The 15465-nt window shown below is 43.9% G+C and overlaps 1 protein-coding gene across 1 annotated transcript in view; it reads left to right on the top strand.

Annotated features, from left to right (window-relative positions):
* The window catches only part of QARS1 (glutaminyl-tRNA synthetase 1), a 343605-nt gene that overhangs the window by 312218 nt on the left and 15922 nt on the right, over nucleotides 1-15465 (top strand). Inside the window, exon 20 of the mRNA XM_069206197.1 lies at nucleotides 7917-8009. Coding sequence (XP_069062298.1) covers nucleotides 7917-8009 — 93 coding nt within the window. The remainder of the gene's footprint in view (nucleotides 1-7916; nucleotides 8010-15465) is intronic.

A 15465-nucleotide genomic window follows, 5' to 3' on the forward strand; every position in this document is an offset into this window, starting at 1 on the left:
ACGACTGGCTAATCAAAACCAGTTCGCTCACACAATGCTCAAACCACACAAATCAGGTTATACAAACCCTCTACAAACTAGGGTTCACCGTCAACTTTGCAAAATCCAACATTCAGCCAAGCAAAGTACAGCAATATCTAGGGGCCATAATAGACACGACAAAAGGAGTAGCAACGCCAACTCCACAAAGAATTCACAATTTCAACAGAGTCATTCAACACATGTCTCCAAATCAAACAATACAAGCAAGAACAATACTACAGCTCCTAGGCATGATGTCCTCATGCATAGCCATTGTCCCAAACGCAAGACTGCACATGAGGCCCTTACAACAATGCCTAGCCTCACAGTGGTCTCAAGCACAGGGTCACCTTCTAGATCTGGTGTTAATAGACCGCCAAACTTACCTCTCGCTTCTATGGTGGAACAGTATAAATTTAAACAAAGGGCGGCCTTTCCAAGACCCAGTGCCACAGTACGTAATAACAACAGATGCTTCCATGACAGGGTGGGGAGCACATCTCAATCAACACACCATAAGAGGACAATGGAACATACATCAAACAAAACTGCATATAAATCATCTAGAATTATTAGCAGTTTTCCAAGCACTAAAAGCTTTCCAACCAATCATAACCCACAAATACATCCTTGTCAAAACAGACAACATGACAACGATGTATTATCTAAACAAACAAGGAGGAACACATTCAACACAGTTAAGCTTATTAGCTCAAAACATATGGAAGTGGGCAATCCACCATCAAATTCGCCTCATAGCACAGTTTATTCCGGGGATCCAGAATCAACTGGCAGACAATCTCTCTCGAGATCACCAACAAGTCCACGAATGGGAAATCCACCCACAAATTCTGAACACCTACTTCACACTCTGGGGAACACCTCAGATAGACTTATTTGCAACAAAAGAGAACGCAAAATGCCAAAACTTCGCGTCCAGATACCCACACAAGCAATCCCAAGGCAATGCCCTATGGATGAACTGGTCAGGAATATTTGCTTACGCTTTTCCTCCTCTCCCTCTCCTCCCTTATCTAGTGAACAAACTGAGTCAAAACAAACTCAAACTCATTTTAATAGCACCAACGTGGGCAAGACAACCCTGGTACACAACACTGCTAGATCTTTCTGTAGTACCCCACATCAAACTGCCGAACAAACCAGATCTGTTAACGCAACACAACCAACAGATCAGACACCCAGATCCAGCATCGCTGAATCTAGCAATCTGGCTCCTGAAATCCTAGAATTCGGACACTTACAACTTAGCCAAGAGTGTATGGAGGTCATAAAGCAGGCCAGAAGGCCATCCACTAGACACTGCTACGCAAGTAAGTGGAAAAGATTTGTTTGTTACTGCCATCATAATCAGATACAACCACTAAACGCAACTCCAAAACATATAATAAATTACTTGCTCCATTTACAAAAAGCAAGGCTAGCCTTCTCTTCTATTAAAATACACCTTGCAGCAATATCTGCATACCTGCAGACTACCTATTCAACTTCCTTGTATAGGATACCAGTCATCAAAGCATTCATAGAAGGTCTTAAAAGAATTATACCACCAAGAACACCACCTGTTCCTTCATGGAACCTAAACGTGGTCCTAACAAGACTCATGGGCCCACCTTTCGAACCCATGCACTCTTGCGGAATACAATTCCTAACCTGGAAAGTTGCCTTTCTCATCGCCATTACATCTCTGAGAAGAGTAAGTGAAATTCAAGCGTTCACAACACAGGAACCTTTTATACAAATACATAAAAATAAGGTCGTCCTACGACCTAATCCAAAATTTTTACCAAAAGTTATTTCACCGTTCCATCTAAATCAAACGGTAGAACTACCTGTTTTTTTCCCACAGCCAGATTCTGTGGCTGAAAGAGCACTACATACATTAGATGTCAAAAGAGCATTAATGTACTACATTGACAGAACAAAGAACATCAGAAAGACTAAACAGCTATTTATTGCATTCCAAAAACCTCATGCAGGTAACCCAATATCAAAACAAGGTATAGCCAGATGGATTGTTAAATGCATCCAAATCTGCTACCTTAAAGCAAAAAGACAACTGCCCATTACTCCCAGGGCACATTCAACCAGGAAAAAAGGTGCTTCAATGGCCTTTTTAGGAAACATCCCAATGCATGAAATATGTAAGGCAGCCACATGGTCTACGCCTCACACATTCACCAAACACTACTGTATAGATGTGCTATCCGCACAACAAGCCGCAGTAGGTCAAGCTGTATTAAGAACTCTATTTCAGACAACTTCTACTCCTACAGGCTAATCCACCGCTTATGGGGAAATAACTGCTTACTAGTCTATGCAGAACATGTGTATCTACAGCGACAGATGCCATCGAACTGAAAATGTCACTTACCCAGTGTACATCTGTTCGTGGCATCAGTCGCTGAGATTCACATGGGCCCACCCACCTCCCCGGAAGCCTGTAGCAGTTCAGAAGTTACCTTCAATTTTGTACATTTGTATATATATTATTTAAACCTTTAATAGGTACATACTTACACACTTCATTGCGCGGGCACTATTACTATAGTACAACTCCTACCTCACCCTCTGCGGGGAAAACAATCGAAGATGGAGTCGACGCCCATGCGCAATGAGCACAGAAGGAGGAGCCACTCGGTCCAGTGACTCGAAAACACTTCTTCGAAGAAAAACAACTTGTAACACTCCGACCCAACACCAGATGGCGAGCTAATGCATACCATGTGAATCTCAGCGACTGATGCCACAAACAGATGTACACTGGGTAAGTGACATTTTCATTCTGAGATATTCTGGACTTGAAACTGTCAACCAAATGGATCACAAAAGAAATGCTCAGAATGCAAGCATTACACAGATCTACCCACAGTTCAAACAACAAAAGATGCTTTTTTTTTTTTTTACATGCCGCTAGTTAAAAAGCATTCGAAATTCCTCAGTTTGTGTCAGCATTGACAGTTACCAATCTAAAGTGCGGGCTTTTGGCCTCTAGTCTGAACTGAGAATTTTCTATAAACGCATGTCAGTTGTATCAAAACAAGATTTTTGCTTACCTGGATATAGAAGAATGGATTCATGGCAAATATCTACTATATGAGAGTGGTTATGGATACCCAGAAAGCAAAATGATTTTCTTCAGCGGAGAGACTTTGTTCTATCTGTCTGAAGTGCCTTTCATTAAAAAGGACACAACAGACTGCTCACCTCGTATTCACTATTCTGGGATTGACAGCACTATGTATTTTCTGGTTCCCATATACTCCTCTCCACTTTGGGTTGCTGCTGCAGTATCCAGGTGACCAGTTGTATCAATCAATACTATTGCAGCTGGGAAGATTGGTTGTATTCCTCTTGGAGCCGTTTAATCGTTTTCCTGATGGTGAGATCTGAAAAACGTGCCGCAAGGAATCTTTGAATCCAGGGATTCTGATGCAGACAATCGTGGTGGATATATGGGCAATTGTTAGGTTAAAGGAACTTGGGTTAAAAGGAATTGATGTGTCATAAATGTTTGAAACTCAATATGGTCTATTTGGTTCTAAAGGGTGTTATTTCAGCCTTTAGGCTGAACTCAATGCTCGATCAAAAGGCCAATACAACAGCGCATTAGTATTGCGTATAGGGAGGCCCCAGGTCCATAGACCCTGCTCTGGAAAATCTGGAAAATCACGATATGGAAGATGGTTCTTGGTCAGGAATCTGCAATCACTGCAGACAATCATTCAAGGATGGAAAATGCAGATTTGGATGCTCTTAACCGAAATTGTGAGGAAAACCATGAGTGGATCCTTAACAACACAGTGCTATACAACATCTGTGACTGAGATTTCCAAAAATGGATCTCTTTGCTGACAAAGATATTGCCCAGATCTCTGCTCTTGTGTTACCAGCTAGGGACAAGGGTCATACCCTTTTGATCAACTATTCAGGAATGTTTCTATCACTTTTCCACAGATTTTCCCTGATACCATGGGACTTCCTCAAACTAAAGTACCCCAAAGCTGGTATGATACTAATAGCTTTAGAATAGTTGTTCACCCACCTACTGTACTGATCAGAAGGTCCACACAGGAGGCTGCCGAGCAGAACCAGTCCCCTGCACAGGTTTGGGAGCCAGATCCTGCCCAGCAGCTTTCCATGGTTGAGCTTGGCAGGTCCTTTCACCTGTGGTGCTGTTATGACACTAGAGCTCAGACACTAAGCTATCAAAGTCATTTTGGATGTTGTGATTTATTTTTCAAGAAGCTCTGGCGTTGCAATCTCTCCCTGTCTGCATTGAGGTAGTCAATGCAAGTTTCTAATTTTGAAAAGGATTAGAGATTATGTGAACTGCACAGATCCAGTTGAACTTGTTTGCAGACAAATCTGAAGTTACTGCAGACTCTAGGACCCTCGTGTCAGTATCACAAATGCCCTATTATAGATACCCTCTCGATGTGATGCCTGCACCAGTGTGTTAGAGGACCGGACTGTGCAGGGTTACGCTTGGCATGTGAGTTTGTAACGGATTGTAGATTTCAGATTGGTATCGGGGTTGCACACCATTCCCCCATTGCATCACTACTGTGAAATACTTAAGAAATCAGGTCTGTTTTCCCTGTCTATGCTTGCGTGCCGTCATGGACTCCCTGTTTCCTGCTTTTGGGGAGTTGCAGGGAATATTAAGGTTGAATTCCCTGTTTGCAGAATCATGTTCCCAAATCCCACCCTTTATTATTGTTGCTGTTTTTTCTATATTTGACTCTTACATCTTTCACCTAGTTTACTGAAGTGTAATGGGTTCTTCAGGCTGCTGTTTGACAACTGTGAAATATAGAAGGTTGTCTAGTGTGAAGTTTTTTTCTGGATTCACCTGCTGTGCATCATTCCTCCGTCTAGTGGTTGGGTCCGGAAATGTTAGACTACAAAGGTTTTCCTTACTGTAGGTGACTGACATAGGTGTGCAGGCTGAGTATATGAAATGCAACCTGCGGGAGCTTTGCATCCAGATAACATCTTTGAGCAATCTCCTTAAAACACTTGGTGGTCTGGAGCTTGAGTTATTTGTTTTTGTCTATCTGCTGTTCATAATGGGCCAAAATTAAGGATGTCCATGGTGGACGTGACCTTCGTCACTTTGTGATCAGACAAATCCTGTACTCGCATTCAAATTCAGGCTCAATATGGCGATTGGTTTATCTATTCCTTTGGTGGCCTAAAAAGAACATTCCCATCAAGATTTGAAGTTTAAACTAATGTTCTGAGTGAGCCTAAAAGTACCTACTTTAAGCCCAAGCACAAATATGATTGGTAACATTTATCCTCCATGAGTATATATTTTGATATTGCAATTTCTTCTGCAGGGAAAGTTTGTATATTTAACACTGCATGCTTTGAGCCATCTAATATTTTTTTTTAAAAGGTAATGGAATTCGTAGAACATATCTCGCTTTCCTGATGAAGTTATTTCCCTCATGTTTATCAGCCAATTTCTCTATCTTAGATAATTCTGCTGCAGTCGTGAGTTCTCCAGATGCCTAAATATTATGTACATTCTAAAAGGGATAGGACTAATCACTCAAGGAGAAAATAAATTTTTGTGGCTGCGGTATAAAAAAGTTTAGCTGCTACTTCAAATTAATCTATATATTCGGGGTGAAGGCATTTTATTACCTAAAGGCCTTGCACTCCGATTTTAACATTGTTAACACTAAGTAATTAAGATAATTCACGAGTGCAGCACATACAACCTGTTACAGGAGTTTGTAAGACAGCCACATAGAACTTGGGTTATACTGTTTGTAAACACTACTGCCCAAATACTAATCTTCTGTGTAAATGACAGGGAACACCATGTATTCGGTGATAACTTGGGTACATTTTTTTCGTGTAATACTTCAGTATGGAATCAGTTGCTCAGTTTTACTGACAATTTAACTTGGCATCAAGAAGTTCCTGGATTATACATTTCTAATAATCACCTGCAACAATAACTTGCAAAGTGGATGAATCATTCAGAAACATCATGTTGAGTATCTAGTGTATGTCTTGTTCTACAAGAATCTTTCTGCAATATTGGAAAGTGTTTGCTGTGCTGCACATAAGACATGCAGTTGTGCGGTGCTTCAAGCCTCTTCATACATGAAGGAGTCGTAAAAGACAGTAGCTATCCTTCAACTAGGAGTCTGCACTGCTACTGATGGATTCTTACAGAACAGTGTTCTAGCTTGATATGCGTTGTATGGACCCTTGGGGTACTCCTGTTCTGTTGACCCCATGCATTCATTGCCCTAGGGTTTGAAGACACTTTATTTGACCTAGAAGAACACTTTTTATTCACCCCTGGCTGTAATATTTAGGAAGCCAAAAGTCTCTGTTGAAAAATGATGTTCTCCAATATGTTGTTACACACAGTTTTGCTTCACATTATGAGCACAGCACCACTTCACAGTTATATAATCCAGTTTTACTTTTTAACTATCAGCTGTGGTAAAATATACTTTGTCTTCTAAACGCAGAGTTGCCCATTTTCCAAATTAGTTTTTGGTTTATTTTGCCATTTTGAAAGTTTTTGTTTTGATTGTTCTCCGGAAATCCTATAACCTAGACATTCCAGCAAGAAATGTAATTCTATTGTGAGTAGCATTGTGTAACTAAACCCTCCACACTTGGTAACCTTGTCCCTAAAACCTGCAAAGGACCAAGCACTCCTCCCCTTGGATACATATTATGTGGTGTTCTATTCACAGCTGGTAAAAGTACAGGATGGAACATGCGGAGAGGAAGAAAGCACGCCTCCCCTTGGATACATATTATGTGGTGTTCTATTCACAGCTGGTAAAAGTACAGGATAGAACATGCGGAGAGGAAGAAAGCACGCCTCCCCTTGGATACATATTATGTGGTGTTCTATTCACAGCTGGTAAAAGTACAGGATAGAACATGCGGAGAGGAAGAAAGCACGCCTCCCCTTGGATACATATTATGTGGTGTTCTATTCACAGCTGGTAAAAGTACAGGATGGAACATGCGGAGAGGAAGAAAGCACGCCTCCCCTTGGATACATATTATGTGGTGTTCTATTCACAGCTGGTAAAAGTACAGGATGGAACATGCGGAGAGGAAGAAAGCACGCCTCCCCTTGGATACATATTATGTGGTGTTCTATTCACAGCTGGTAAAAGTACAGGATGGAACATGCGGAGAGGAAGAAAGCACGCCTCCCCTTGGATACATATTATGTGGTGTTCTATTCACAGCTGGTAAAAGTACAGGATAGAACATGCGGAGAGGAAGAAAGCACGCCTCCCCTTGGATACATATTATGTGGTGTTCTATTCACAGCTGGTAAAAGTACAGGATGGAACATGCGGAGAGGAAGAAAGCACGCCTTCGAAGAGATCGCGAATCAGTTGCGGTGTTAGATTTGCAATCTCCAGTACAGTTCCGTTCTTTGTAATTATCTCGTTCTTGCTACAAAAGGAAATTAAATGAAGTTGGAGAAGTTCTGTTTGTAGCGGTGGATGAATGAACTGAGCTACTACCCCTAATGGGTTTAGAACACCAAACTCATTCCCACTGACCACTGCAGATGTGCAAAGCCATGTGCATTTAGCTGTCATTGTTACATTTTTTTCTTCTCATTTACTTTGATAATATTTTATTTAGCACTAATGTTGGATTATTTAACAGGAGTGTTTTATTCCTCTCTTCTTTATTTATTTTAATATTTAATATTTTAATTACCCAACCTAGTCTAGTAACCATCCACCGTTACTTCTGTGACTTAACTTTTCGCTACTAAATTAGAAGTCATTGATCCAACACGTACGGTTACTGTTAAACGCCCGAGGTGTGTTTGTCATGTATCTAACAAATGCTGTGTTCTGTTACAGGTCATGGAGAAAGGTTACAAGCGTCTGACTCCAGATCAGCCTGTAGGCCTGAGGCATAGCGGCTATGTCATCAGTGTACAGCACATAGTCAAGGTAGGTGTGCAAGGGAAGCGTACCACCTAGGATGCTGTAGAAAATGCTGGACTGAAGTATAAGGTGCAATTTCTGTTGCAGAACGTGTAGGTTTTTTACACGTTTTGTTGTCTAGATTCATCTGCTTTTGTTGCAGCTGTTGTGTTATATGAGGATCCCACTGTAGAAGTGTTCAGGAGATGTAATGCTCTAAAACCAATCCAGGACTTTGATAACCTTTTCATTAGAAAGAGAGACGCACACTCACTGAATTACCCTTGCTCTGTATTTTACTGTTCGTGATGCCCTGTGTATGTCACGATGTCTGCAGTGCTATCTGAAAGGACTTGAAAAATCCACTGCTTTCCCTTGTATCCATTTCCAGCCTCGGAAGGGTAAACTGATTCCAAAAATGTATGTTTGATGGCATGTGTGGCTGTATATACAAGAGACTGTCTTGTGGAATGCCTTCCATGTTATCTCCCTGAGGTGTTGGTGAACCTTGTGGAGAAAATTGTGGTTCCACAATAGGTGAAGGAGATTGTGGAGGAGAAGTAAGAGGAAGTACAGGAGAGTGTGGAGGAGAAGGCCTAGGTTGTACTGGCGCCTTGTCTTTGTTGAGCTTCTTAGGTGGAGGAGCAGTGTCCAAAGTTTCCAGGAAAGTAAGTTTACTCTTAATTGGAACTGGAGGAGAAGCAATAATGCATCCTGTTCCTTTTTGGATATGAATCTGACGCTGGTGAGCATCCATAGTTTCAAGGATAGGCTCCATTGTTGAGCCTGAGGAAAGACTTGTCTTTTCAAGGAGGGATTTTCGATTACAAAACTTTTTTAGCCTTTTGTCGAATGGAAGTATTCAGCTCTGAAACATAGAGGGATTTTTGGTCGGAGCCGATACACTCGGGTCAAAGGTTTGACTCGATCTCGATGCCGAGGGAGGTGTGGCGCCAGAGGTCAATGCCGAAGACATTTTGTCTTGAATATTTTCGGTGCGAAACCCGAAGGTGGGGCATCCGAAAGTAATTTTCAGATCCCACCATGGCCCGAAGGCAGTGGTCGACCGACCACCGCCTTATGTGTCTTCTTTAAAGTCATAACATGGGGGCTCGGGGTATTACACTCGGGTTGGCCGAGGTGAAAGGCTCGCTTTTGATGTCCGAGTGAACATCAAAGTCCGAAATCTCCTATAGAAAAAGCCTCTACTTGATGGATCTCCTCCTGCGCATGCTCCTCCCCGAAGAGATCAGGAGTGTCGTCCGGTGTCTTCAGTGACATCTCCAGTCGACGCGTGGTTCAGTCTCGTAGGGTCTTGGAGCAGAAAGACCGACCGATGACGCAGGTTTCTTCCCTGTGGTCCGGGGACAAGCAAAGATTACACACCTGATGATGATTGTGAGCGGGAATTTCGAATGGCATTGAGGGCAAAATCAGAATGGAGTGTGTTCCATTAGCCCTGCATTTCTCGACACCATGTGGAGTAGTAGGCCCAAGATGCGCGTTGGTGCCCCAAAGGGCGATGAAACAGACCCCCGACGCAGAAATTCAATTTGAATGCATTAGATAGAGAATACGCAATCGAAATACAATACCGTTGCTGAAAGAAAGACAGAACAGTAAATTCAGAGCAGAGCGAGCCGGGAAATACCGGAGCGAGAGGAATACACGTCCCAATTCAACAGCGGAGAGAAAACAATCTAACAAAGGGCTCGATGCCAATGCGCACTGTCACCGAAAGGAGGAGTCACTTAATCTTGTGACTCGAAAAGATTCTTCAAAGAAAAACAACTTGTAACACTCCAAGCCCAACACTAGATGGCGGACTTATGCAAAGCAAGTGAATTTACAGCACTACATGCCACGAACAAATGTCTACTGGGTAAGTAACATTTTCCTTTCAGGGAGAATTTTTTTCCAAAGGTTCAGACTGTTGCAGACCAGATCTGGAAATTATTCTGATCAAACCAATAAGCAGTGAGTGCCACCATGTGACTCCGGCCGGGAAGTTAACAATACGGCACCCGATTTTGGTAACATAGATCCCTAAAGGTGCCACTCCATGCTTATGTTATCATAACACAACATGTTGGTGATTTGTCCTTTAAATTTTAATTCTTCTGGAGCAGAGTTGGTTCGAAGTGCGGCTTCAGTGCCTGCATCAGGTAAAGAAACAAGGATGTTTTTGACTGATAACACGATAAAGCATTTGAAGTCTGGGGCTTGGCGATGGCTCAGAAACCTGCTCCCCATGCTGCCAGATGCACCCACAGGCCAATGGAGAACGAGGGTCTAAATTAATGGTTGCAGAATTGAAAGGTCATGATTCCTGATCCTTGTTGGGATCAGAAGGCAAGTTTAACTCCTCCTCCTCCTCCTTTGGAGAAGCATAAAAAGCCTTAGTCACATTTTTCCTCTTCTGGGTAAAACTGTATGTGATGAACTACCAGTATTGTGTGTTCCGCTTTATCTAAGAAGCTACGGAAACTCTGGGTCTGACCCCAAGCTTGGGACTTCTCCTGGGAGTCCCCATTTGTTCTCTCCCCCCCACCCCCACCCCCTCTATCCTGCTCAGGCCTCTTTCTTTGGTTTGTCCTAGGTTGGCCTTGCCAGTAACTATCATGGACAGATCAGATTCGCCTTATCTGCTGGAATATGGTAAAAAAAAAAAAAGCTATGCCGTACTTGCTACAGCTTTTGGAGTGGCCTTTGACCAATTACTGGCAACTGCTATGACTGAGATTCACAGACTTCTTTACTTATACCTAGGCCTGTTTGCTGGGCAGATCTTTTGATGTTGGAAGCTCTTTGGTACACAGATTCAGGATAGCCTAGAACAGGGGTCACCTTTTCTGTAGTGAGAGCTACTTCTGATCAATGAAAATCATTGTGAGCTACTGAAGGCCAGGCAACTTGCACATTGTTACCGACTTCCCCCACCCCTAAGCTTTATTGACTTTTAGCCTAATGTCCATGGAGCCAGATATTATGGATTTGCACAAAATACCTTGACTAGGGGCACTATGACAGGGCTGTAATGTGTGCCAGTTAGAGCCTGGTCTTTCAGAATGCATGAACGTTTGCATATGAATGAGATGTATGTGTATGGATGACTGGGAGCCTGTGTTGTATGTTTTTGAGGCGTAGAGCATACCTTTCTTCATATGTGGCACCATTACATGCATAACACAAACATACAGCTATGTTTTTTAAATGGGAGAAATTTAACGTACAGAAAAATATCATACAAAAATGTTCATAATATGGATCATTTTTCTGCACTTTAAGTTCCTCCCACTTAAATTCATTGCTGTATTTTTCAGTTATAGATATGGCACAGTGTCTGCCAGCCAGTGGGAGCAAAATCCTGCTGTGTATAGAGGCGCCACTGTGAAATGGGTGAAAATTAAACTGAAGAGTTAACTTTCCAAGTGTGAAATTTACACACAGCAGGCACCTTTCTCCCAGTGGCCTGTAGACACTGTGCCATATTTATAACGGAAAAATACAGGCATTTGAGGAATTGAAAGTGAAGAAACATGCCTCATAAAACATTAAGACATAATTGGTTTTATTTGAAAGTACCTTACGTACATTAAGACTTGATGTTTCATAGAATATTTTCTTCATTTTTTTAAATTTCTTTCATTTAAAACAAAAATGACTCATTTATAAATATGGAATAGTCTATTGGCCACTGGGAGCAAGAGGCCTGCTGTTTGTAAATGCAACACTTTGAAATGGGAGAAAATTAAAATGAAGAGTTAACTTGATCATTAGGTAACTCATTTTAATTTTCTCCCATTTAAAAGCATTCAGAAACAACATTTTGTTCAGTTAAATAACTCAGTGCTTGAGCTCTGGGTCATAAATGTGACTGAGTACTGTTCATTATCAAGCCCTGCTGTCTGCAACCTGATAAGAGCAATGTAAAATTGTAGGAAGTTGGCTCTGTATGTACTATCTCAAAGTAAGAGATAGTGTGCACAGAGTCCAAGGGTTCCCCTTAGAGGTAAGATAGTTACAAAATTAGATAATTCTTGTAGAAAGTTGGCTCTGTATGTACTATTTCAAAGTAAGAAATAGCATGTACAGAGTCCAAGGGTTCCCCTTAGAGGTAAGATAGTGGCAAAAAGAAATCATTCTAATGCTCTATTTTGTGGTAGTGTGGTCGAGCAGTAGGCTTATCAGAGGGTAGTGCTAAGCATTTGTTGTACACACACAGGCAATAAATGAGGAACACACACTCAAAGACAATTCCAGGCCAATAGGTTTTTTATATAGAAAAATATATTTTCTTAGTTTATTTTAAGAACCACAGGTTCAAGATTTACAATCAATACTTTAAATGAAAGGTACTTCACTCAGGTATCATGGGAACTTTGAATCAGCAAAATAGTATGTACAGTTTTGGCAAAAATGGCAATAAGCTATTTTAAAACTAGACCGTGCAAATTTCAACAGTTCCTGGGGGAGGTAAGTATTTGTTAGTTTTGCAGGTAAGGAAACCACCTACAGGGTTCAAAGTTGGGTCCAAGGTAGCCCACCGTTGGGGGTTCAGGGCAACCCCAAAGTTACCACTCCAGCAGCTCAGGGCCGGTCAGGTGCAGAGGTCAAAGTGGTGCCCAAAAGGCATAGGCTTCAATGGAGAAGGGGGTGCCCCGGTTGCAGTCTGCCAGCAGGTAAGTACCTGCGTCTTCGGAGGGCAGACCAGGGGGGTTTTGTAGGGCACCGGGGGGGGGGGGGGGACACAAGTCAGCACAAAAAGTACACCCTCAGCGGCACGGGGGCAGCTGGGTGCAGAGTGCAAACAGGCGTCGGGTTTGCAATAGGTTTCAATGGGAGACCCAGGGGTCTCTTCAGCGAAGCAGGTAGCGAAGGGGGGGCTCCTCTGGGTAGCCACCATCTGGGCAAGGGAGAGTCCACCTGGGGGTCGCTCCTGCACTGGAGTTCAGATCCTTCAGGTCCTGGGGGCTGTGGGTGCAGTGTCTTTACCAGGCGTCGGGTTCTTGGAAGCAGGCAGTCGCGGTCAGGGGGAGCCTCTGGATTCCCTCTGCAGGCGTCGCTGGGGGGGGGCAACACCAGACGGCGGACTATGCAAAGCATGTGAATCTGCAGCGACTAATGCCACGAACAGATGTACACTGGGTAAGTGACATTTTCTTTCCTAGTTTCTGGGGTGCCCTTAAATACTGAATTTAGGGGTTTGTTTAGGTCTGGGAGGGCAGTAGCCAATGGCTACTGTCCTTGAGGGTGGCTACACCCTCTTTGTGGCTCCTCACTGAGGGGAGGGGGGCACATCCCTATTCCTATTGGGGGAATCCTCCAAAATCAAAATGGAGGATTTCTAAAGGACGGGGTCACCTCAGCTCAGGACACCTTAGGGGCTGTCCTGACTGGTGGATGACTCCTTCTTGTTTTTCTCATTATCTCCCCTGGACTTGCCGCCAAAAGTGGGGGCTGTGTCCAGGGGGCGGCATCTCCACTAGCTGGAGTGCCCTGGGGCATTGTAACACGAAGCCTGGGCCTTTGAGGCTCACTGCTAAGTGTTACAGTTCCTGCAGGGGGGAGGTGTGAAGCACCTCCCCCCAGAGCAGGCTTTTGTTTCTGTCCTCCGAGAGCACAAAGGCCCTCACCACATGGGGTCAGAAACTCGTCTCTCAGCAGCAGGCTGGCACAGACCAGTCAGTCCTGCACTGAACAAGTGGGTAAAATACAGGGGGCATCTCTAAGATGCCCTCTGTATGCATTTTTTTATAAATCCAACACTGGCATCAGTGTGGGTTTATTATTCTGAGAAGTTTGATACCAAACTTCCCAGTATTCAGTGTAGCCATTATGGAGCTGTGGAGTTCGTTTTTGACAAACTCCCAGACCATATACTTAATATGGCCACAACTGTACTTACAATGTCTAAGAATAGACTTAGACACTGTAGGGGCATATTGCTCATGCAGCTATGCCTTCACCTGTGGTATAGTGCACCCTGCCTTAGGGCTGTAAGGCCTGTTAGAGGGGTGACTTACCTATGCCACAGGCAGTATTTTGTGTGCATGGCATCCTGAGGGGGATGCCATGTCGACTTTGCCTTTTTTCTCCCCACCAACACACACAATCTGCAATGGCAGTGTGCATGTGTTAGGTGAGGGGTCCCTTAGGGTGGCACAACATATGCTGCAGCCCTTAGGGACCTTCCCTGGTCACAGGGCCCTTGGTACCACTGGTACCTTTTACAAGGGACTTATCTGTGTGCCAGGGGTGTGCCAATTGTGGAAACAATGGTACATTTTAGGTGAAGGAACACTGGTGCTGGGGCCTGGTTAGCAGGGTCCCAGCACTCTTCTCAGTCAAGTCAGCATCAGTATCAGGCAAAAAGTGGGGGGTAACTGCAACAGAGAGCCATTTCCTTACAATTCTAATGCTCTATTTGTGGTAGTGTGGTCGAGCAGTAGGCTTATTAGAGGGTAGTGTTAAGCATTTGTTGTACACACACAGGCAATACATGAGGAACACACACTAAAAGACTTACTCCAGGCCAATAGGTTTTTATATTGAGAAATATCTTTTCTTAGTTTATTTTATGAACCACAGGTTCAAGATTTACAGTAAATACTTTAAATACAAGGTACTTCACTTAGATACTTTAGGAGCTTTGAATAAAAGCAATATCATATACAGTCTTTGTAAAAATGGCAATAAGCTATTTTAAAAGTGGACACTGCAAAAATCAACAGTTCCTGGGGGAGGTAAGTAAAGGTTAGTTTGGGAGGTAAGTAAAACACTTACAAATCTCAGTTCTGGGGCATAGGCAGCCCACAGTTGGGGGTTCAAGGTAACCCCAAAGTTACCACAGCAGCAGCCCAGGGCCGGTCAGGTGCAGAGGTCAAAGATGTGCCCAAAACACATAGGTGCCTATGGAGAACAGGGGTGCTCCAGTTCCAGTATGCCAGCAGGTACGTACCCGCGTCCTCGGGGGGCAGACCAGGGCGGTTTTGTAGAGCACTGGGGGGGACACAAGTAGGCACCCAAAACTCACCCTCAGCGGCACAGGGGCGGCCGGGTGCAGTGTGCAAAGCAAGTGTCGGGTTTCAGGTAGGAAGCAATGGAGGGACCCGGGGGTCACTCTAGCGTTGCAGGCAGGCACAGGGGGGGCTTCTCGGGACAGCCACCACCTGGGCTAGGCAGAGGGTCCCCTGGGAGTGCTCCTACACTGGAGTTCGGTTCCTTCAGGTCCTGGGGGCTGCGGGTGCAGTGTTGGTTCCAGGCGTTGGGTCCCTTGTTACAGGCAGTCGCGGTCAGGGGGAGCCTCTGGATTCTCTCTGCAGGCGTCGCTGTGGGGGCTCAGGGGGTCGTCTCTGGTTACTTATGGGCTTGCAGTTGCCGGGGAGTCCTCCCTGTGGTGTTGGTTCTCGAGCCGGTGGCCTCGGGTGCAGAGTGTGGAATCTCACGCTTCCGGCGGCAAACGTGCAGTCTTTGAAAGTTG

Source organism: Pleurodeles waltl, chromosome 9 (assembly GCF_031143425.1).
Source record: "Pleurodeles waltl isolate 20211129_DDA chromosome 9, aPleWal1.hap1.20221129, whole genome shotgun sequence".
Classification (NCBI taxonomy): domain Eukaryota; kingdom Metazoa; phylum Chordata; class Amphibia; order Caudata; family Salamandridae; genus Pleurodeles; species Pleurodeles waltl.